Source organism: Oryctolagus cuniculus, chromosome 9, assembly GCF_051225735.1.
Source record: "Oryctolagus cuniculus isolate XC-2025 breed Fujian yellow rabbit chromosome 9, ASM5122573v1, whole genome shotgun sequence".
In the NCBI taxonomy this organism is placed as follows: domain Eukaryota; kingdom Metazoa; phylum Chordata; class Mammalia; order Lagomorpha; family Leporidae; genus Oryctolagus; species Oryctolagus cuniculus.
The window spans coordinates 124266953-124291758 of record NC_142875.1 but is presented as its reverse complement, the minus strand read 5'-3'; the positions used below and the strand labels follow the sequence as shown (position 1 = coordinate 124291758).

Below are 24806 nucleotides of genomic sequence, written 5' to 3'. Positions count from 1 at the left end.
TGTATAGTGGGATTTAAAGAGCTCTGCAGTGTTCCATGGTTTGTGTTGTGGTTCATCTAACTGGTTTCCTACGACTTTAGCAATGTTTCCTGCTTTTAGTTTCATGAACATTGCTTTCATGAATATCTCTACAATGAAATCTCTAAAAAGTCTGTGGTTATGAAGATGCTTCTGAGTGGAGAATGATCTTAACCCCCTGTGTCAATGTTTACATACTACCCGCATGCACTCTATGCTGTGCGAAGATGACAGAGTTAACAGTGTAAACATGCTTTTTCCTTCCAGGTTAGTGGATGACAGATGTGTGGTACACCCAGAGGCCGGGGACCTTGCCAACCCTCCCAAGAAGTTCAGGGGTAAGAAATCAAGGCATTTGTTAAAAATATGACTTAAGAGGGCAGGTGATTTTTGTATTAAAACAAGTATTGTTAATGGTTTGATTCAGTGTGAAGCTTTCAATTATAGATAAGTCCACTGAAGAGTTCTTCAAAGATTTTTTACTTTCATACGCAGAGAGATTGAAAAGAAAAGAATGGCTTGGGTTTGTTTTGCTGGACAGTAGTTTATCTGTTGGAAGGAAATCTTGGTAATAAATGTGAAAGGCTGCTCTTCAAGGCAGTAAATGCAGCCAAATGATGTTTACTTATGTATTTCTGTGATAGTTCATATTATAAATGTTAGTGTGTCACTGTCAGCTCCTTAATTTATCTTTGTAAAAGTTCCAGGAGTTTGACAATGATGTGTTAAGTTTAGCTTTTAAAATAACACTTTGAATGGTGTGTAATAACTTATGATTGTCTTAGAAGTATAATTTTAGTAGTAGCTTGATCATCTCAGCTGAGAACTCAGTCACAGTAGGAGCCTGAGTACAACCCAGCTGTTACAAAGGAAGGATTGATGGACTCTGTAGAGTATCAGAAAACCAAAATCATTCATGAAATGCGTGCCCAAATCAGTTTCGTAATTTGTATGTGCTTATAAGAATAAACATAATTTTCAGACAGCATTCGTCCTGAGCACTTGCAGCCAGGCATCCTCACAAGGTACAAAGCAGCTTTCAGAAAGCTTTAAAAAGCTGGTGGGTTGCAAGCGTTCTTCAGGCCCACATGCCCAGGTCAGGCTGTGATGCTTCCTACACTGGTTTTGGGAGGTACTAACACTGGGGTGTTTACCGTGCTTCACGCCCTGTCAGGCACTGTATATGTTATATCTCTTTGTAACAGTGTCATTTTTCTATAAGTCAGAACCTCACAGAGAATGTAACAGACACAAATAAGTCATTTACATTAAATGGATCTAACTTGGTTGCTTTGGATAAGGGGTGTAGATTTCTTCTCCTCAAGTGGAGAAAGCATAAAGCAGACTTTGGAATGGCAACTGTCCCTTGAAGACACCCTTGAAATCTCATAGCAGGGACTCCCCTCATCCTGGGCATGTGAGGTCTTCTTGCAATGTACAGTCTCCACCGAGGATGGACTCCTGATAAAACTGTCACCAGGGACAGCCAGCGGTTGCGCCTGATAGGTTCCTGGCACTCAGGACGCACCTGCCAGAAACTACGCAGTGAGTGTATGCAGAATGACGTGAAAGATCGAACAGGGCAGAGAAACCCCCAAGGAAGAACAGAGTGTGGGTGAAGGACAGGTGCATTTTAAAAGCATGGACAAGCACAGTAGACACAGTTGTAGAGAGAATTAGTGCTCTGGAAAAGAGACCAGAGAAAGTCACCTAGAATATCACACAGAGAGATGCAAAGAAGGGGTATGGTAGTGGGCTGAGGAAAGCTTGGAGGGGAGACCCAGAAGGCCCAGCAATATGCAGTTAAATTCCACGAGGAGAAAGTAGAGAGAGTGGGGTGGGGGCAGTAACAGGGAGGGAAAAGAGTGAAAACTTGGCAACAGTGTAGGAGAACACTAGAGGGGTACTTCATAAAGTTCATGGAAAGTTGGATTAAAAGAGAAGTTTGTTTTGGAACAAAACAATTTTGAAATCTGTGTGTATGAGAGGACCTCAGAGAGTTCCTGGGAAACAGCATTTTGAAAAAAACTGTGTGCAGGGTCCGGTGCTGTCGTGAAGTGGCCTAGGTGTCTTACCTGCGGCACCAGCATGCTGTATGGGCACTGGTTTGTGCCCTGGCTGCTCTTCTTCCAACCCAGCTCTGCTATGGCCTGGGAAGGCAGTAGACGATGACCCAAGTGCTTGGGCCTCTGCATCCGTGTGGGAAACCTGGAAGAAGCTCCTGGCTTCTGGCTTCAGATTGGCCCAGCTCCAGCTGTTGGTAGCCATTTGGGGATGAACCAGTGGATGGAAGACCTTTCTGTCTCTTTCTCTGTAACTCTGCCTCTCAACTAAATAAATAAAATCTTAAAAAAATTAAGAGAAAAGCTATGTGTGGATTTCAAACAATTTTAGTACCAAAAATGAACTTCTAATTCCATTTTCTGCAGATTTTTTGAAGTCCCCTCATGTTCCCCAGGTAGAGTTGGCACTCTGAGCTCAGATCCACAGCTGGGCCCTGCATTGCCAACCATGGAGCCTTAGATTCAAAAAGGATTTAAAAGCAAACTGGGACAGCAAGCTCGTGTTTGAGACAGGAAGGAGCTTGAGAGCCGCTGGCTGTGTCTTACGTCAGTCCCCTCAGCACTCGGAAGCTCAGAGCATTCTGCTGTTGGTCCATAGTGGTAGAACGGGCAGTAACAAGAACCGTGCCCACCTGTGCTGGTGGATCTGGGTGATGACCAAAACATTGCCCGCCCCGTGCAGCTTTGTGAGCCTTGAACTCTTCCCAGGAAATACATGGAGCAGTGTTTTAAGTCCTTATGCAAATGATGGTTACCTTATGATAGACAGGTGTGGTGTATTTCCATCAAACCAGTTTGACTCTGCCTTTACAGTCTGCAAGGGCAGATTGCATATTTTATTTTCTGTGTATTTCCCAGGCACTGTGCTTTGCCCACGGCAGACATCCCAGCAAAACACTGGAGTGCTTCAGAAAGTTTGTGGAACAGTAAGTTTATTTTGATGCAAAGAAAATTGAAATTCATGCATAGGTTTTCACAAACTTTTTGAAGAGCCCTCGTATGCATGGGATTCAAAGTGTTTTGCACCAAAATAAACTTACTTTTCATTCCTTGTGCCATGAACTTTTGAAGATACCCTCATAGGCAGCCGGTATTTTTGGATGAGACACGCAGATGTTCCTGGGGATCCTGTGATAACTCGTGGTTCCCAGGGGTGCCCCAGATTTCACTGCCTTGACCTTGGACAGCCCGAGTCTTCTGCTGTCAGAGATATTAGTTTTTCAAAGATGAACGTGTAGGGTTGTGGCTGCCTTTTCTCTGTTCTTCCTTTCTAGTGAAGTGAATTGTTTTCAGGTGCAAAGATCATTTCAGAGTATATGAGGGGACCCAGGAGATAATGACGTGCAGACAGTCGGTGTGGAGTTACTCAGCAGGCACCGGTTCAAAGTGTGAATCACTCCTGCAGGCGCTCCGCCTCTCAGCCAGGACACTGGCTTCTCCTGTCATCGGAGGCTTTAGGTTGTCATCCTGGCTAGCTGGCTCTCATTTTCCGTCTCCAGCTTAAGACTAACCCATTTATCTTACTCCATTCATCATTGGAAAGGGAGAGTCCTTGCTGTTGAGAACTCAGGGTTCCCTTGTATCTGGAAGTGAGCTGGTGTCTTGAGCCCCGTCCTGCTGGGGCCTAGGAGGAGAATTCCGAGTGAGGCTCATTGCTGCGCTGGTCTCAGCAGCCGGGAGCAAACACTGTTGACGCAATGCCCCAGCCTTCCACGTGCCTTGTGCTGTCCTGCTCTTGCCTGAGAACTTCCCCCGCCTCGGTGGCTTTCCTCTGTGCCCGTTGGCTTTAACAGTGTTTTTCCATAGCTTTGCCTCCCAGAACCACCATCCCAGCGTTTCCAGACTCCTCTGCCAAGTTTCCAGAACACCCCCCTTCTCCTGACGTTCAAGGCAGTGAGAGGAGACCAGAGCGTACTGGCAGGTCGGCTGCACAGTTCCCCCTGCCTCAGATGATGTTCACTGCGTTGAAAGGATTTTTGTCTTTCATACTCACGCTGTGATTTGCTCAAGCAAATCATCGTGTTTCAGAGTCATTAGGTAATCAGGTAAATTAAATCAGGTACAACTCTTCAGTTTTTTGAATGGGGCACCCCAGCTCCAGCAAGGTTAGAGTGGTGCTCCCAAGTACACACAGCCACTCAGTGAGGTGCTTTTTTTTGTCTCTGTCTCGCTCTTGTTGATGGATAGACGAGGCTAGGTTTTAGCAAATAAACACTTTCCAAAGGTTATTTATTTATTTATTTATTTATTTTTTTGACAGAATGGATAGTGAGAGAGAGAGAGACAGAGAGAAAGGTCTTCCTTTTGCCATTGGTTCACCCTCCAATGGCCGCCACGGCTGGCGCGCTGCGGCCGGCACACCGCGCTGATCCAAAGGCAGGAGCCAGGTGCTTCTCCTGGTCTCCCGTGGGGTGCAGGGCCCAAGCACTTGGGCCATCCTCCACTGCACTCCCTGGCCACAGCAGAGAGCTGACCTGGAAGAGGGGCAACCGGGACAGAATCTGGTGCCCCGACCGGGACTAGAACCCCGTGTGCTGGCGCCTCAAGGCGGAGGATTAGCCTAGTGAGCCGCGGCGCCGGCCATGGCTTTATCTTAAGTGAATAAAATTCCTTTTGTGATCAAATATTCCCTATTTTTTTAAAAAAATATTTGTTTATTTGAAAGGCACAGTTACAGAGAGTTAGAGGCAGAGAGAGGGAGAGAAGTCTTCCATCTGCTGGTTCACTCCTTGAATGGCCGCAGTGGCCAGAGATGGGCAGATCTGAAGCCAGCAGCCAGAAGCTTCTTCTGGGTCTCCCACGCGGGTGCAGGGGCCCAAGGATCTGGGCCATCATCTACTGCTCTCCCAGACCTGAGCTGAGAGTTGAATTACAAGTGGAGCAGCAGGAACTTGAACTGGCACCCATATGGGATGCTGACACTGTAGGTAGTGGCTTCATCTGCTACATCATAGCACTGGCCCCAATATTCCCTATTTTTGGAATATGAACTCTTGGGGCCAGTGCAGTGACTTAGTGGATTAAGTTGCTGCTTGTAGCACTGGCATTCCATGTGGGATTTGCTGGTTCAAGTCCTGGCTGCTCCACTTCTGATCCAGCTTCCTGCTTATATGCCTGGGAAAGCAACAGAAGATGGTCCAAATGCTTGGGCCCCTGCCAACAGTGTGGGAGACCTGGATGAAGCATCTGACTCCTGGCTTCAGCCTGGCCCAGCCCTGGCTCTTGTTGTCCATTTGAAGAGTGAATCAGCAGATGAAAGATACCTCTCTCTCTCTGTCTGCCTTGCCCTCTCTGCAAGTCTGGCTTTGAAATAAACAGATTATAGAAGATGAAATAAATAAAGAGAAGATAGACTCAGAACTTTTGAGTAAACTTAGATGTGCTGAAGAATTGTGAAGACAGCGTGGTGAATTCTCTACGCTACTCCCCCAGATGTCTGCATCTCATAAGTACGGGATGTTTGTCAAAATTAGCAAGTCACCGTTTGTACATTGATGTTGGCACATTCCAGGCTTTATTGGGATCTCCCAGACTTTTCTGCTTTTCCAGGGTCCCTTGTTGTGTCCATGCAGTCTTATGCAGTTGACACTTTTTCATTCTCTCCTGGTTTCTCATGACCTTGATTCTTTTGGAGAACACCAATCAAGTGTTTTAGGCTGCCCCTCGGGCTGGGTCTGTGTGAATTGCTTGTTGTGATTTAGGCTGGGAGGAAGGTTTTGAGAAGGAGGCCATGGAGGTTAAGTGTCATTCTCCAGGTCACATCAGGGGTTGCCTAACAGTGACATGATTTACCGCTGGTCTTAGATTTTGATAAACAGTTTACCTCTCCTCTCTCACCCTAAATTTCAGCAGTTCTTTTGGTTGACTTCACATTCTTTTGGCTTTGCTTTTCTTTCTTTCTTTTGGCTTTGCTTTTCTTTCTTTCTTTCTTTTTTTTTTTTGTTTTATTTTCTTGGTTCCTTTCCATACTTCTATACTTCTTCTATGTTCTGCATGGGCCTTTTTCTTAGTAGGACAAGCTCATGAAAATCACAGCAAGAGAGCTTTGCATGTCCTTTTCTTACCATCTGGACCATACAACACAGAAATAACGGAGAAGCAGGGACGTGCTGGCTGCGAGCGGCCCCTTCTGTTGGCTGACTGGGTTCTCCCCAGGGCTGGGCCATTTGGCCTTCAAAGCTCCAACTCTGAAGCTCTGTGATCGTTTGACTACTGACCATTTCATCATCCATCAAACCCACCAAGGGGCCACTGCTGGCAAGCAACAAATGAATTTGAAAGGAGTCAGAATGCTTCCAGAACTACGACTAAAATCGAGAATGTCTTTGCCATGCCATGCAGTACTAAAGTGGGTAGTGAACGCCGGAGCCTTGCAAGGAGATTGGCAAGATCATTTATTTAACCATTCCTTCTCTGTAGTAACTCAAGAAGTCGCTCTGAAAGCAGGGCCTCAACTGTTGCCTCTGCTCACAGAGATTCCACCCTCAGGCACATCAGTGATCAGTGTTACTGCTAGGTAGTCATTTTTACTTCTTGTGTCATTGAACATGTCAATCTTGCTAACACAATGCGTTCCTACCATGAGCCAATTATAAATGGCTCATCCACCTGCTCAATAATTGCTGTGTTGGATTTCTTGAGATTTAGTGTCAATGTGTTTTTTTAATTAGTGAAACTAGTTCAGATTTGAAATCAGGTAACATTTTTTGGGTATTTGATACACGTGAGGCCGTGCTTTGGGCTTCCTGTGCGTTGTTATTTAGTCATCACCCTGACTCCAGGAAGTAGACATTTTTGCTATTCCACTTTGACTATTGTGGAAGTTCAGTTTAAAGAAGTGATGCAACTGCCACTAAGCTCATTCAAAGTAGAGCTGGGACCTAAGCCAGGTTTTGTGGCTACAGAGCCAGCATACCATGCGCTGTAACCTGCTCTTCTCTTAGTTCTACCTGTTGTCCCGTGAAGCCGCCCAGAAAAATTTTATCCCTATCTCACACAGTAACCTTTGAGGTGTTTGTCTAGAATGATTATATTTCTGTAGCTGTTTTTTTCTTTTGCATTCTTAATTTTTTAAGGTTCTTTATCCCTGCTGCCAGCTGCACAGTCTTCATTGATCTCTCTAGTCTGCACACCGCCTTGCTTGTTTTCTGGATATGCTCCTGTTTTTCCTTTTTATCCTCAGTAGGATGGGACGAGCTGGACATAGTACATTTGGGTTTATTCTGAGGAGAATCCTGTTCTTCTTTTGGAGGCCACACTTGAGCCCAGGAGTCTCGGGTAGGACTCCCCAAGTCACCTGGAGCCTCAGTCAACCCAGTTCTTGGTGTAGTCGTTTGCTGCTACTCGAAGAAGTTTAGGAAATTGGATTTCCAAGCCAACAACACCATGATTTATAATGTTCTGCAGTTCAGTGTTCCTACTACTGTGCTGGTCCCGGTATTTGTGGTGGGTCATCGTGTTAATAACCCCTTACTGCTGAGCCCCTGTCATTAAACTCTTAAGTGGCACTGGAAATTGGAAAATGCATTTACTCTTCTCAGTGAGGTTTCAGAGAATGGGGCCAAGGAGTGAAGTGAAAGCAGATTACTCGGCCTCTTTGCTTCTCCTGTTGAAGCTTGTGAGGATGTTAAAATTGCTGGTCCTTTTGAAGGGCAGTTCTTGTGGTTCTGAGTGATTGGGAAGTCCCCTAAGTTACTGTTGAAAGAAGCTCTCACACAGTTAATTAAATGACTGGCGTGGGTGTTGTGGCACGGCCGGTTAAGCCACTACTTGGGATACCCACATCTCATATCAGACTTTGAGTGCCAGCTACTCTGCTCTTCTGATCTGGCTTTTGGGTAGTGTGCCTGAGAAGGCAGTGGAAGATGGCCTGTGTACTTGGGTCTTGGCCACCCACTTAGGAGACCCAGATAGAGCTCCTGGCTCCAACCTGGCACAGTGCTGTCTATTGTGGACATCTAGGGAGTGAGCCAGTGAATGGAAGATCTCTCTTTCTCTTTTCCTGCCATTTTGGCTTTCAAATATGTGAACAAATAAATAAATCATAATAATATGAATGGGATGGGCATCTTTTTGTTTTAAAGATTAATTTTATTTATTTTAAAGGTAGAGTTACAGAGAGAGGAGAAAGGAGGGGGGGGTCTTTCATTTGCTTGTTCATTTCCCATGTGGCCTCGATGGCTAGGGCTGGGCCAGGCCAAAGCCAGGAGCCAGGAGCTAGGAGCCAGGAGCTTCATCTGGGTCTCCTATGTGGGTGCAGGGGCCCAAGCACTTGGGCCAGCTTCTGCTGCTTTCCTAGATGGATTAGCAGGGATCTGGTTTGGACAAGAAGCAACTGGGAGTTGCACCCACGCCTGTGTGGGATGCTGACATTGCAGGTGGCGGCTTGACCTGTGCCGCAGCACCAACCTCAGGGTGGGCTTTTGATGCAGCACTTAAGGTGCTGCTGGGGATGCCCACATCCCGTATCAGAATCATTCTGGGTTCGAGTTCTGACTGCATTCTTTCTCTCTCCTTTAAAAAAATATTTATTTATTTGAAAGGCGGAGTTACCAGAGAGGCAGAGGCAGAGAGAAAGAGAGAGAGGTCTTCACTCCCCAGATGGGCACAGTGACTGGAGCTGGGCTGATCCAAAGCCAAGAACCAGGAGCTTCTTCCGGATTTCCTATGTGGGAGCAAGGGCCCAAGGACTTGGGCCATCTTTACTTTCCCAGGCCATTAGCAGAGAGCTGATTCGGAAGTGGAGCAGCTGGGACCAGAACAGGCATCTATATGGGATGCTGGCGCTTCAGGCCAGGGCAGAAACCTGCTGCGCCACAGCGCCGGCCCTGTCTGATACTTGATGCAGTGGGAAGGTCCTATGACCCTGGGTGCTTGCATTCCATACGTGAGTATATGAGAGGTTGCCCAGAGTCCATTCCACATCGTTATCCAAGCTGAGGTGTTTGTCTGCTTTATTGCTGGCACTGTAAAGCATAACAACTCTTCCCATGCATGTACATTCTGTCCTGTAGAGGGATGTGGGATGCCAGTACTGCAGGTGGCGACTTTACCTGCTACACCACAGTGTCAGCTCCATTTCAGTATTCCACTAATGCACATACTGATATGCAACATTATGGCTTAGGTACTTAGGTTTCTGCCACTCACCTGGGAGACCTGGACTACGTTCCTGAATCCTGGATTTCACCCGGCCTATTCCCAGTTGTTGCAGGCATTCGGGGGGTAAACTAACAGCTGAGGGATTTCTGTTTGTCTTGTTTGTGTGTCTGTTTCTGTCTGCTTCCCTTGCAAATAAATAAATAAGAAAGGTATGAAAGATGTATGAATTTTGATTTGTGGCTTTTACTGTGAAGTTTAATTCTCTCCCTTAGAGTAAGCGTTGATGGGCAGATAATTAACACTTGTGGTGCATGCAGTTCTGGGAGTAAGAACACCTCCCTGACTCCCTCACTTCCCACTCTTGTGTCCGTGGACCAGGTCACACGAGCTGCAGGCTCAGATGTGAGAATCTCCCTTTCCGTGTTATGTGTGAAGTTCATTGTGTGTCCGAATTACTAGTAGTCATTCAATAAATACCCTTTTTTCTGTGAGTATTTCAGATTATTAGCCAAGTCTACCCTTTCCAGGAATGCAGAGTCCTAAATGGTGGACTACTTTTTTGTGAGCACTTAGGAGACCCTTTCTCCACATCTGTGGAAGCAACACATCACAGAAGTACAGTGACACGTCACAAAGCTCGTAGGTGCAAAGTTAGGCCTGCTTGGAGCTGGCGGTTTCCATGCTGTAAGATTCTGGATACTTTCAGCAGAGGTTGATTGGACACACACCATTTGCAACACACATTTGAACTGGTTACTTTTGTTCAGATCAGTCAAAAGTTAATGCTACCCTCAAGGAATGTGTAATCTAACGAGGGAGATTAGATGATGTATAAATAATTATAACTTTAGAAAATGATAAAGGCTAAATAAAGAAGTCATGGCCAAAAGTATTGTGGGAGGGTGCAGATTCTAATTTCCCATTTTGGGTGATGAGGGAAGCGCCTTAAAGAAGATAGCATTTGGCCCAAAAGATTTTTATCTGCGGGAAGAAACATCCAGGCTTTTCAGGCCAAACATGCACCTGTTAATTAAAGTGGTTCCTAGGGTAAGAGCATGCAAAACTGAGTTGCATTTCTTCTCCTTTTTAAAAATTTAGTATTTGAAAGGCAGAGGGGGACAGGGGAAGAGAGAGGGAGACAGAGAGAGGAAGAGAGAGAGCAAGTGAGAGCTACCCTGTCTGAAGATTTACTTCCCAAATGCACACAACAGTGGGACAGGACCAGCCTGAAGCCAGGAACCCAGAACTCAACCTGGGTCTCCCATGTGGATGGCAGGGATCCAAGTACTTGACCTATCACCTGCATCCTCCCAGGATCTGTGTTAGCAGAATGGTGAAATCAAAAGTGGAACCAGGACTTCAACCGGGGCATTCTGATAAGAGAAATGGGTGTTCCATGTCATGTCTCAACCACTGTGCCAAATGCTTAACTCTGCATTTCTTCTTGAAGTAGTGCTGGAGTGTTTGGCATTCTTTCCAGTACAGTGCTGAGATGAAATATCAAGTCTGTTTTCCCAATAAATTTGGTCTTCTGCAAGAGATACATAAGTAACCAATGTTAACCGAATGTGACAAAAGAAACTTTATGGCTGCTCATTTATTTAGTCCTTACTATATGTAAAGTATTATTCTGATTGCTGTATTGTCTATTAATCTATTGAATCTTTATATAAGCCTATGAAGTATATATTATTATTCAGACATTGTTACACTTTTGTGTTAGATAATGTGCTAGGACATAAATCCAAAGAAGGAGACTACATAGCTTAGATAAGTTAGAAGCTTCTTTCTCCGTCACTTAACAGTCCTTAGGTGAGTGACACAGGACCCTGTGGCCACTGTCACTCTCAGCATGTGACTCCAGTAGTGGTAATTTCCTGCTCCATAGAAGGGTTACTAAAGGGCATCTGGGGAAAGGGGATTCTTGCTGCAGGGTGACACCTGCAAATTCCTGCTCCGCCCCCACACCTGGCTCATAGGCCTGTGGTGCTGGATTGCATGGTGGCCCCATGCAGAGGACTTGTCCATGTCCTGATGTCCAGATCCCCTGAGTGCGACCTTATTTGGGAAATGGGTCTTTGCAAATCTAACTAAATTAAAGATCTTGAGCCAAAATCACCTTGGATCACTGAAATGGGTTACTCAGATTAAATCCAATGGCAGTGTCCTTCTAGGAGACAGAGGAGAAGACCTACTCAGAGTAGAGGTCACGTGGAGGTCGGGGGAGAGATTGGAGTTTTGTGGCCACAAACCAAGGAAGCCATCAGAGGAAGCTCAGCCCTGCTGACACCTTCCTGGTGTTTCAAGCCCCTAGTAGATGGTGATCTGTGTGACAGCTACAGGAGGCTAATCACAGGGCTACATGTTGCTGCCAGTAGGCCAAGGAGTGTGGGGCTTAGCGGGGTGGCTGGGTGCCAACCTAAAGATACCTAAACAAAGAAGAGCACAGATATTGGTGTGTAGGAGTAGCCTTCTCACTCCTGCCCACTTTGTAGAAGAAGAAGTTAAGGCACTGAGAGGTCCAGTAACTTGCCCAAGGTCATACCTCTGAAAGGAAGCAAGGCCACGATTGAAATCCAGGTCCTTTGCCCTGAACAAAGCCCAGGGAAGCCTCTGTGATTGATTTGGCATTTAGAGGAAGAATGGAGGGCAGCAGGAGCAGCAGACAAAGGCGCAGTTGCCAGCCTGGTGGCCAGAAGGAGGTAGAGCGAAGAGGCCTCTTTGTCCTAGACACAGGGGTGTGATGGTGTATGTCGTGGGTTGTGTGGGTCACTAGACTTTTGGTTGACCTGTGAATATGCTGTTGACTTTGCTGAAAAAAGGTTAGGTCTCCCCAGTCTACATTTCTGTGGCTTTTATCATGGCTGAGACTGGCTGTGGTGGGCGTGGAGAGAGACCTTGCTAATTTGACTCTTGGCCCCTTGGGGCCCTCAGAGGAATTCCTGGGGTGGAGTTGTCAGATACTTATGTGATGCACTTCCTTTCACTCAAGGGGAAAAGAGTCATCCTCATGATTGTACAGCAAAGTACATTACATAGTACAATGTTTATTTATTTTCATTTTTATTTGAAAGAGAGATCTTCCATCCACTCTCCAGGTGCTCACAACAGCCAGGAGACTAGATCTCAGTCTGGGTCTCATGTGGGTGGCAGGGACCCAAGTACTTGAGCCATCACCCACTGCCTCCCAGGGTGTGCATTAGCAGGATGCTGGAATTGGGAGCAGAGCCAGGACTTGAACCCAGGGACTCTGATTTGGGGTGTCGGTGCCTCAAGTGATGACCTAACCATTGTGCTAAATGCCTACCCTCACAAAGTATGGATTTTCTAGGATATTTGTTCTTCTACATGGTATGGAAGACTAGACTATTTCTACTGATAAAATATCTGTTATCAACTTTGTACTCTTTAGGGAAGTAATTCCAATTACAGAATTTCCTATGAAAAATGCTTTCTTTTTATAATGTAGTTTCTGGGAACACAGCATAGTGAGAAGTACTGTTTGTAGAATGGAAACTTTGGCTCATTCAAAATACTCTTCAATTAAATAATAGTAACTGTTTTTAAGTAAACTCACCTCCCATCCTCTCTTGCCATGTATTAGAAATGTTGAACGTCATAATAGAATGACAAATCTGTTCAGTTTTTGCATGTTCTTTGGTTTAAATGTTATCTCCAGCAGTGCGTGGAGTAATATATATATGTTTATTATTGGAAATAAGCATGAATTACGATTGCATTTCTGTGATTTGTGGTTGATGAGCTTTTATTATTTTTCTGTCTTCTGAGTATTGAACAAAAGTTATATTTGGCTTACAAAAGTCTCTGTGCATCTCCATAATGCTTAATAATCATTAACTTCCTCAAGTTAGCACAAAGAGTGAAGATGGATTTGTGCTTTTGTATCCTGGCCCCGTCAGCTGCCCTTCCTTCCCAGGGGTTTATAGTTCCTGTCTGATCAGTGCCCTTGTTTAGAGGTTGTGGTTTTTCCCTGTGAATACAGCCATTGCAGAAGAAAGCAAACCTTGCTGGCGGGTGGCAGTGCTTGTTTCATAAATGCTTGCAAGTGGTTTAGAAACTTAGCCCTTTAAAGAATAAGATGCATAGTAGCATAAGGAAGTAGTCTCACACACAGAGATCCAGCCTCTGCGGGCTATACTTTCCAGCCCTCTGCACCCTTCTTTTTGCTGGGGACCCCATGCAAAGAGGGTTGTATGCCCTGAAAATCAAAGTGATAGCCTACCCAAGGATTCACTGAGTCTGAGTAGTTCTTTAATGGTTTTCTTTAGGAGTGAGCCGGGTGTGTATGTAGGTGTCTTCCACTGGATGACTTGCAGGTGGTTGAACTTAGGTCTTCAAAAACTTGGAACATCATAAGCTTATCCAGAGAGTGTCTTGTGTTGGAAGTGTGGATCAGCTAGTAGTGGTCTGTTGAACGAGCAGGTGCTAATGGACAGAAGCTTCATCTCTGTTGAGAAGTAGCATTGAGGACATTAGCCCGTCTGCTTCCAGGAATACTTATGTAGACTGTATGAAGCACAAGTGCAGCTGAAATGGTTGCAGGAAACCTCAGAGTTATGCAACTTGTATTCTGATTATATCTGCATAATTAAACAACCTGGATGTGGGTCAATATTGGAAGAAAAGGCATTAAATAAAGCTGGTTTGCTAGTTAGGTTTTGTAATATGGTCGTACAAAAGAAGCAGATCCTTTGCCCAAAATATCATGCTAAGAAAATAGTGTGACTGTCTAGTGGGCAAATGAAAAAAAAAAAACAAAACAAAAAAAACAAAACAAACAAACCCCAAACAAAAAGCAGCTGAGTATTAACTAACATTTTGACTGAAAGCAATGACAATGACGTCCTTTAATTCCTCTCTCCTCAGTACTCTTTGGCCAACATTGTTAAGTTAAAGACAGACATCTCCAGTAGCCAGGAAGACAAGAGAGCTCCCCACTTTCCCCCAACGTAAGAGAGGGGCAGCTTTGTTCTAGAGGCTTCTTTGGATATTCTGCCTGTCCTTTCCTTGTTCTCCCAAAATCAAGTCTGTGAAACAGCTTCAGAATCAGATTTTATCACTCCCATTTAGCCAGAAATGTTGATTTAGTGGAATAACACTCTTGATCTTTGGGAAGCGGTCACTTTTGTGGAGAAATCAAAGGCAGTCAGGAGAAGTTCTTGGGATTGTCCGTGAGCTGTGCTGTCCACGGCAAGCACACCACAGGCCTTGAGCGTGAACAGGGAGATGAGAAGCCACAGGGCATGGTTTTGTAGCCAGGGGACCCCAGTGGATACTTGGGATTCTCTTGGCAGAGGTTTTGTAAGATTTAACTCTTTACATGATGATACTAACACAGTGTTTGTTTTATTCCGTTCTAGTTTTTTCTTGCGTGTGTAGTGGAGTTTTCCAGAGGCTACCTGGAATCTGATGGTATCATCTCTTTGTTGACTAGTGGAATGTGTGCTTGTGTTTTATTGTTTTCTGTATTTCTCAGTATTATTTTGTAGCACAGTAACTATAAACAGCCCACAAAACAGAATCTCTTTGGTGTAAACAGTGATTTGTAAAAGTCAAGGTGGGCGTTTGACTCAGCAGTTGAGGTTTTGCTTGGGAGGCCTGCATCTCGTTTTAGAGTCCCTGGTTCCGTTCCTGAGCCCTCTGCTTCCAATCCAGCTTTCTGCTCAGGCACACGCTGGGAGGCAGCAGACGATGGCGCAAGTACTTGAGCCCCTGCCACCCGTTTGAGAGACCCAAACTGAGTTATGGGTTCCTGGCTTCAGCTTGGCCTAGCCCTGGTTATTGCAGATGTTTGGGGAAGTGAAACAGTGGATAGAGTATCTTTGTGTGTTTCTGTGTCTGTCTCTCTTTCACATAAAAAAAGAAAATAAAAATTAAGTAGTTTGTAAATGTGAAGGGATCTGGTGACCAAAAAGTTTGAGAAATGTTTTCTAGAGGAACAATCAGAAAACAGGAGTTAGGAATAAACTTACTGGAGCTATGAGAAAAGGCAGGTGTTAAAAGCCATGGGTGGGGTCTGGCCTTGTTGCTCAGTGGGATGCTGGCATCCTGTGTTAGAGTGCCGGTGCAAGTCATGGCTTCTCTGCTTCCTATCCAGCTTCCTGCTGATGTTCCTGGGAAAGCAGCAGAGGTACACTGAAGTGCTTGGGGGCCCTTCCACTCTAGTGGGAGAGCCACATGGAGTGCCTGGCTCCTGGCTCTGCCTTGGTCCAGATCTGGCTGTTGCAGCCGTTTGGGGCGTTAACTGGTATGGGGAAGCACATGCTCATACACTCACTGTCTCTCTCTGCCTTTCATATAAAATAAAGAAATCTTTAAAAAGGCTGTAAATTGACATGGGTTAGCTAGAAACTGTGGTTAGGGAAGGTGATTTGGAAACAGGGAGTTGGCAGGTATACCGCGGGGGCAGGGCGAAGTGAGGGAGTGGAGGAAACGCTGTGCTTGGTGAGCTTTTTGAGGTCAGCATTGAGTCCCCATCACTGTGCCTACAGCGGGGTAGTCCTTTGATGAATACTTGTCAGTGATTGAATTGATGAGTTTGGAAAATGTTGAATCTAATAAAAAGCTGGTAAATGTATGAGATGAGGTGTTTATCACAGAATTACTTGGAAGAAACCTAAATGTGAGTACAAAAGGAAAAAGAGGACTTAAAGCACCATGGTGAGTCCCAAGAGGGAATTTAAAGTTTCCAGGCAGTATTTAATGACTAGAAATTGTGAAGCAGAAGAGATTGATGTGAAGTTGAATATGCTGCATCTTTAATTATCCAGAATAAGCATGTATGTGTAAATGTACGTCTCAGCAAAGTATTTGTCTAAGAGCGTACTGCAAAGTGACACCACAGTTCACTTGGGGACATGAAAAGGGGTGGGTTTTTTTTTTTTAATATTCTATAGATTTTCTCAAAATATTTCAGTAATCACATAGCAATTTTATATTTAGAATAAAAGCCCCAGAAAAATATGTTTTTATTTATTTATTTGAAAGGGGAAGTGAGAAAGAGAGAAGGAGAGAGGGAGATCTTCTGGCAGCTGGTTCACTACCCCAAATGCCTCACAACAGCTAGGGCTAGGCCCTGCCGAATCTGGAGCCTGGAGCCCGTTCTGGGTCTCCCATGTGGATAACTGAGACCCAAGCACTTGACATTACCTGTTGCCTTCCAGGGTCTGCATTAGCAGGGAACTGGAAGTGCAAATGGGGGTGGGACTGAATCCAGGCATTCTGAGCAGGGTTTGGGCATCTCGAGTAGCAGCTAAGCTGCTGTGCCGAAGTCCGCCTACCCCCTGCCACCGCCACATTTTTGTATATACACACACGTATATTGAGCCACTGGACAGCAGTTAACGTCAGGTTCCATATTGGGGGAAGAAGTGTTCTTTTCTTTGCTGCCTGAATGAAGCCGGCCTGAACATCCGGACGTGGTGCAGGCAGAGGGGAGTTCCAGGCAGAGGGCAAGCACTGGCTGAACGGGACTGCCTGCACTGAAGGACTGGCAGTGCCCGATGCTCCCTGGGAGGGCGTTTAACTACTGTAGGCTCAGAGAGAGAGGCCTGGGAGCTGCAGGAGAATCAAGGAAAGAACAAGAAAGGCTGTGGCAGGGAGAGCCAGAAGGGCAGGAAGGAGTTGCTGGTGGGCTGGCAGCTGTGCCTGCTCTTGGCCCTTAGCAGGGGAGCACTTAGGCCTGAGGGCAAAGTAAGAACACTTAAAGGTATCTGTTGGCCAGCGCCGCCGCGGCTCACTAGGCTAATCCTCTGCCTGCACCGGATACTGTCCCGGTTGCTTCTCTTCTAGGCCAGCTCTCTGCTGTGGCCCGGGAGTGCAGTGGAGGATGGCTCAAGTCCTTGGGCCCTGCACCCCACGGGAGACCAGGAGAAGCACCTGGCTCCTGGCTTCAGATCAGCGTGAGGCGCCGGCTGCAGTGCAGTGGCCGTTGGAGGGCCAACCAATGGCAAAGGAAGACCTTTCTCTCTGTCTCTCTCTCAGTGTCCACTCTGCCTGTCCAAAAAAAAAAAAAAAAAAGTATCTGTTATACATTGTACACGCTATGCACCTAAATGCACAGTATACTCTTCTAGTGCAGAGCATAACCGATTCTGCCTCTGTTTACCTTTTTTCCTTCTTTCGCGGGACTGGGAACCTGTTTTTCTGCCAAAGGCCATTTGGATATTTATATCATTCGTGGGTCATAGAAAATAATCAGCTTAAAAATTACAGATTTATTGAATTTTGTGACCTACCTGTGGTTGCCTTGGCAGGGCCAGACCAAGACCTTACATGGTCTGCGGGCTGGGCATTCTCCAACCCTGCTTTGGAAAAGTGAGTAAATTATTGAATATTTAAAAGTAAAAGGGTAATACGAAAAAAATTAACTTGAAGTGGTCACAGACCTAAGTGTAAGAACTAAAGCCATAAAACTGCTAGAGTCTGCCAGCATGATCTTGGATTAGGCAATGATTTCTTAGATCCGGCATCAAAGGAATATGGCAAAAGAAGAAATAAAGACAGTTGGATTTCAAAGATTACTATCAAGAATATGAAAACAGAACCCTCAGAATGGGAGAGAATGTTTGTAAATCATGTATCTGATATTAGAGTTGGATATAGTATATAAAAAACTTAGAACTCAAAAAGCAGAAAACCCGACTGAAACATGGGCAAAGCATCTGAATATGTCTTTTTCCTCCAAAAGTTAGAAAAATGACCGGTAAGCACATGACATGGTGTAAATAGAAACCACAATGAGATACCACTCTCTGCTCGATACCACATCTGCTAGGATGCTGTAACAGAAAAGACAGCTAATAACGTGTTCTCCAGGAGCTGGAGATACTGAGCCATCACTCTTGGTGGGAACACAGAATGGTACAGGTCTTTGAAAGACAACCTGAAAGTTCTCCCCAAAGCTAAAATAGGGTTACCACTGGATTCACCGGTTCCCCTCTTAAGTGTACACCCAGAATGATGAGAACCTGTCCACACAAACACCTGTGTGTGAACGTTCCTAGCAGCACCATTCACAGTAGCTCCAAGTAGAAGCAGTGGCTTGTCCCTCAGCTACTGAGTGGATTGCACCATGTGCTGCATTCCTGTGGTGGGAAACTCCGGAGCTGTAAAAGGGAAGGCAGTACTGACACCTGCTACAACATGGCTGGACTTTTTGCAACATTAAGCTGAGTGACATGAGGTCACAAATTGGGTCCTCGTGTGGGATGCCGTTTGTCTGGAGATACACAACAGGTGACTGGTGGCCTGGGGCCAAGGGACAGGCGTTCTGAGAGGCAGCTGGCACCAGGTTTCTCTTTGAAGTGTTGAAAGTTTAGTTCATGGGGATGTTTGCACAACTCTGAATGTGCTGAAAATCATTAAATTGTGCTCTTTAAACAGGTGAAGTGGAGGGCATGTTATATATTAATAAAGAGCAAATGTTAGGTTCTGCTTAAAAGAACAAGTGGTGTGGAGTCAACACATGGGGAAATGTAAATTAGCAGTTAAAGCAGTGATGGTGGGTTCCAGCGTCTGTCCAGTCAGCTAAGTACGTACAGATTACAGTCTTTGAGCGAGGCTTTGTGGAAATAAGCATTCACACCCTGCCTGGAGGAGAAAACATATAACTTGGCACAGACTTTTTGGAGAACTGTCAGATGAATATATATATATATATATATATATATATATATATATATAGCTTTGGCTCAGAGATGAAAATGCAAATTAACCAGCAAAGTGAGAAATATGATCTTAAACATTAGCTTAGAAAAATCTCATCTCTTTCTCCCTTTCCCTCCCTCCCCCACCCCTACACACACACTTTTTGCTTAGATTATGTTTTTATTTGAAAGGTAGAGTGATGAAAGAGAGGTAGAGAGGGAGATAGAGAGAGACATTGCCCAGCCACTGGTTTACTCCCCAAATGGCCACAAAGCCAGGCCTGGGTGAGGCCAAGGCCAGGAGCCAGGAGCTTCGTCTACTCTCCCACCTGGGTGCAGGGGCCCAAGGATTTGGGGCCATCATCTGCTGCCTTCCCAGGCACATTAGCAGGGAGCTGGATGGGAAGCGGGGCAGCCCAGACTTGGACAGGGCTCATGGGATGCTGGTGTCTGTGTCTCAGGTAGCTGCCTAACCTCCTGTACCACAGAGCTGCCTGTGATAATGTGGACTTTAAAAATATATGCTCAGTGGCTGGCATTGTGTCATAGAGGGTTAAGCCACCATCTGGGATGCTGGCATCTCATATCAGCACCAGTTTATGTACCGGCTGCTCCACTTCCCATCCAGATCCCTGCTAATGCAGGTGGGAAAGCAGCAGAAGATGGCCCAGTTGCCTGGGATCCTGCTGCGCACATGGGAAACCTGGCTGGGGCTTCTGGCACCTTTGCAGACATTAGGGGAGTGAACCAGTGGATGGAAGATTCATTCATTCATTCATTCATTCTCTCTCTCTCTCTTTCTCTCTTTCTCCCCCCTCCCTGCCCCCTGTCTGACTCTTCTCTCTGAATTCTGTCTTTCAAATAAATAAGTAGGGGTTGGCGCCGTGGCTCACTTGGTTAATCCTCCACCTGCAGCGCCGGCATCCCATATGAGCACCAGGTTCTAGTCCCGGTTGCTCCTCTTCCAGTCCAGCTCTCTGCTGTTGCCTGGGAGGGCAGTGGAGGATGGCCCAAGTGCTTGGGCGCCTGTACCTGTGTGGGAGACCAGGAAGAAGCACCTAGCTCCTGGCTTTGGATCGGCGTAGTGCCGGCCATCGTGGCCATTTGGGGAGTGAACCAATGGAAGGAAGACCTTTTTCTTTGTCTCTCTCTCTCTCACTGTCTATAACTCTACCTTTCAAATAAAAAAAAAAAAAACAAATAAAGAAATCTTCTGTATATATTTGTGTGTCTGCTCATGGTTATCCATTTTGCCCAATAAAATGAAAGCCCCTTGAAGGGAGAAAGTATTGCTATCTTTTTAATTTCTTCATCCTCAGTAAATGTTATTGTACTTGACACACTCTTGGACTCAATGTCTGTTGAGTCTGGAAAACTTTATTCTTGGTTCTGCTTCTCTGTATATTTTAACTAGTTCATAATTAAGAAAAATCCAAAACAAAATGTGTCTATTTTGATTGCTGTTAGAACATTTTGTGTATTAATAAGGATCCAAAGAGGGTGTATTGTTTTATGTTTGAAAGTAGTTTCCTTTAAAGTTGTTGGTAAGATGAAGAGAAGGGGGCATCCTGCAATTGTCTTCTCATCCTGGAAGATTATGAACGAGTGTCTGGGCAGATCCATCTGTGCTCCACCACAGTCTCACGGTGCACAGGCTCCGCTCTGTGTCCGTGGTCAGTCCTCTGCCTTCTGGTGGAAGAGGAGAAAAGGTTACCATCATTGATAGATGAAACAAGAAGTTTGAGGAGTAAGGAAGAAGGGGAAGGTAATGACCTCTCTCGTACCTGGTGACTGTCACCTGTTGGAGGGAAGGGCGGGGAGATGTGAGACCCCAACCTGCAGGTGGGGGGGGGAAGCACTAACTTTCCTTTCTTACTCTTGCTCTTGGGCCCTGTCACCTACAACGGGGCTCACTCCACAACTTGGGAAATTTTCCTAAGATTTGCTGTTTATGCTAATTCTATACCTCTCAAGACTTAATAGATTTATATTCTGCTTTAAAAATTAATTTCATAGGTCCTTGTGCTGTAGCATTATGGGTTAAAACCCCAGCTTGCAGCACTGGCATCCCATATTAGTGCCAGTTTGAGTCTGCTGCTCCACTTTTGATCCAGCTCTCTGCTAACATGCCCGGGAAAGCAATGAAGGGTGGCCCAAGTCCTTGGGTGCCTGCACCCACGAGGGAGACCCTGAAGAAGCTCCTGGATCCTGGCTTCTGTTCAGCTCAGCTCTGCTGTTGCAGCCATTTGAGGAGTGAACCAGGGGTTGGAAGTACCTCTCTCTGTTTCTCTCTACCTCTTTCTGTAACTCCTTCAAATAAATAAATAAATCTTTAAAGAAAAAAAGAAAGTAAAGATTAATTTTATATTAAGTTCTTTGCTATATATGACCTCAAATTCATTTTAATTATAATTTATTTTTAAAAGTCATGAAAGACTTACATTTAAAAACCTTTTATTGTGAGGTAAAGCCCGCAGTCATAGAATGTACATAGTAAATATTCATATACATCTGAGAACTTGTATATATGTGTATGTGTATAGATATGTGTATGTATGACTTGTAGAAATAGATTATATTGATAGAGATAAAGACCTAACAGGGCAGAACTCACAAATAGCCTTGCTCTTTAAAAAAATTTTAGGGGTATTTTTAGGTTTCCAACAAAATCGAGCAGAAAGTACAGATATTTCCCATATACTCCCTGGTCCTGCATACGCACAGCTTCCTACACTGTCACAGCTCTATACCAGAGTGGCACATTTGTTGAACTGAGGAACCTACGGTGACACTTTTTTTTTTTTTTTTTGGACAGGCAGAGTTAGACAGTGAGAGAGAGAGAGAGAGACAGAGAAAGGTCTTCCTTCTGTTGGTTCACCCTCCAAATGGCTGTTCCGGCCGGTGCGCTGCGGTGATCCGAAGCCAGGAATCAGGTGCTTCCTCCTGGTCTCCCATACGGGAGCAGGGCCCAAACACTTGGGCCATCCTCCACTGCCCTCCCGGGCCACAGCAGAGCTGGACTGGAAGAGGAGCAACTGGGACAGAACCGGCACCCCAACCGGGACTAGAACCTGGAGTACTGGCTCTGCAAGCAGAGGATTAGCCTAGTGAGCTGCGGCGCCGGCCAGTGACACATTTAAAAAAAAATTGGCTTATTTATTTAGTTATTTGAAAGGCAGAGTTACAGAGAGGCAGAATCATAGAGCAGAGAGAGAGAGAGAGAGAGAGAGATAGAGAGATCGACCTTCTATCTGCTGGTTCACTCCCCAAATGGCCACAATGGCTGGAGCTGAGCTGATCCGAAGGCAGGAGCCAGGAGTATCTTGCAGGTCCCCCAAGTGGGTGCAGGGGCCCAGGGACTTGGACCGAGTGACACATCTTTATCATCCAGAATCCACAGTCTATGTTGGTGTCCACTCTTGGTGGTGACACTCTGTGGACTTGGCAGCTCTGTGATGACATGGACGCAGCTCTGTAAGTATCACACGGAGTAGTTCCCTGCTCTGAAAATGTGCTGTGTTCTGCCTGTTCATCCCTGTCCCTCCTCCAGCCTCTTGCAACTCATGATTCTCTCGCTGTCTCCACAGCTTTGCCGTTTCCAGATTTTCATTGTAATGGAGAACCCTTTCGATTTGGCTTCTTTCACTCAATAATAATGTGTTTAAGGTTGCTCCATGTCTGTTAATGACTTGATAGTTCATTTCATTGTAGCGCTGAAGAATGTATTCCATTGTCTATATATATATATAAACAGAGTTTATTTCTCTATTTACTTGCTGAAGGGAGTCTTGACTGTTTTCAAGTTTTGGAAATTATGAATAAAATTACAATAAATACCCCATGTGTGGGTTTTTGTGTGGACAAAGCTTTTAAATTCATTTGAGTATATACCAAGGAATGTGATTGTTGGATTATATGGTAATGGTGTGTTTGGTTCTATAATAAATTGCCAAACTATTTTCCAGTGTGTCTGTAACATTTTGCATTTCCACTAATAGGAATGAGAGTTCTTATTCCACATCATCTCTAGTGTTTGGTGTCAGTGTTTTGGATTTTGGCCATATTTGTTGGATATGTAGTAATATCTTATTGCTTCTTTACTATGCAATTCTCTAATCACATATAATACTGAACATCTTGTCATTTGTTTGCTTACCATTTATCCATTTTTTTGTGAGGTGTCTGATCAGGTCTTTGCCAGTTTTTATTTATTTTAGATTTATTTATTGTTTTAGAAGTACAGAGTGATACAGAGAAAGGAGAGACATAGAGAAAGATCTTCGATTGGCTGATTCACTCCCCAGATGTCCACAAAGGCCAAGTCTGTTCCAGGCTGAAGCTTGGAGCCTGGAACTCCGTCTGTGTTTCCCACATGGGTGGTAGGGGTGCAGATATTTGTGCCACCTTCCACTGCTTTCCCAGGAGCATTAGCAAGGAACCAGATCAGAAGCATAATAGCTGAGATTCAAACTGGCACTCTGGTATGCAATTCTAGCATTGCAAGTGCAGTTTAACCTGCTGTGCCACAATGCCAGCCCCTTTTGTCCGTTTTCAAATCAGATTCATTTCTCACTGTTGAATTGTTCAGTATTGCTGTTGTGTTACGTGATAGTCCTTAGCAGGTACTTTTTTTTGCAAATATTTTCTTGCAGCCTGTGCCTTCTCTTCTGGTTTTTTTTTTTTTTTTTTTTTTTTTTTTTGACACTGTATTTTATAGAGCAGAATTACTTGACTTTTGTGAAGTCCAGCTCATCAATAATTCTTTCATGGATTGTGACTTTGGTGTGGTATCGAAAAAGTCATTGCCAAATTCAAGATGATAGAGATTTCCCCCTTATCTTCTAGGAGCTGTATAGTTTGGCATTTTGCGTTTAGGTGTCTGTCCCATTTTTAGTTGATTTTTGCAGAATATGAACCATCTATTCCTAGATTCATTTAGTTTTGCATGTGGAAATCTAGTTATGGCACCGTTTGTTGAAGACCATCTTTGCCTCATTATACTGCATTTATTCCTTTGTCAAAGATCAGTTGAATGTATTTATGTGGGTCTCTTTCTTGGGCTATTTTATTCCATTGACTTATTTGTTCTTTCCCCAGGAGCATGCTGTCTTGATTACTGTAGCTTGCTTTCTTTCCTTTCTTTCCTTTCTTTCCTTTCTTTCTTTCTTTCTTTCAAGATTTATTTGAAAGTCAGAGTTACATAGAGAAAGGAGAGGCAGAGAGAGAGAGAGAGAGAGAGAGTGAGTCATCCATCCAGTGGTTCACTCCCCAATTGGCTGCAATGGCCTGAGCTGTGCCAATCTGAAGCCAGGAGCCAGGAGCCAGGAGCTTCTTCTGGGTCTCCCACGTGGGTACAGGGGCCCTAGGTCTTGGGCCGTCTTGTACTGCTTTCCCAGGCCATAGCAGAGAGCTGGATCGGAAATGCAGCAGCTGGGACTTGAACCGGTGCCTGTGTGGGATGCCAGCACTGCAGGCAGAGGCTTTACCCGCTGCGCCACAGTGCTGGCCCCAATTAGTGTAGCTTTCTAGAATTTGGAGCAGTGCTGTTCTTTTTCACTAAGGAAGAGTTGAGGGATGAAAAATATAAAATCCCACCTTTTACCTGACAGAGTAAATTTGAAGTTTGGCCAGGTGAGAGGGCTGGTTCTGAACCTAGACTCGAGCAGCATCTGCATAATCCGCTAAGTTCCTTCACTTTCAGGAGTTCTATAAGAAAGGGGCTGGAGAAATGGAGAAATGTGTTTCACTGTTCAAATTCCCATCGCGAGAGGCAAAAAAAAAAAAAAAAAAAAAAAGTGGGAAAGAAATTCCTCATTCATAGTACTACTAAAAAATAAAAGTCAAAATTGCCGGAATGCCTCTCATTCAGCTTCAGGAATAGAGGTTGCATTACCTTAGACGTTCCCATATGTCCTAAGTTGTGGTATGTCCTGTCTTCCAGGGACCACTGCAGTTT

At 44.9% G+C, this 24806-nt stretch overlaps 1 protein-coding gene across 2 annotated transcripts in view; it reads left to right on the top strand.

Moving 5' to 3' along the window:
• ITPR2 (inositol 1,4,5-trisphosphate receptor type 2) overlaps window positions 1–24806 on the top strand; it is a 536564-nt gene that overhangs the window by 50236 nt on the left and 461522 nt on the right. The window contains exon 2 of one of the 2 annotated variants that reach the window (XM_051850872.3): window positions 286–356. The exons of the other annotated variant lie outside the window; for it this stretch is intronic. Within the exon in view, the coding sequence (XP_051706832.2) occupies window positions 286–356 (71 nt within the window). The remainder of the gene's footprint in view (window positions 1–285; window positions 357–24806) is intronic. 2 annotated transcript variants of the gene reach the window in all.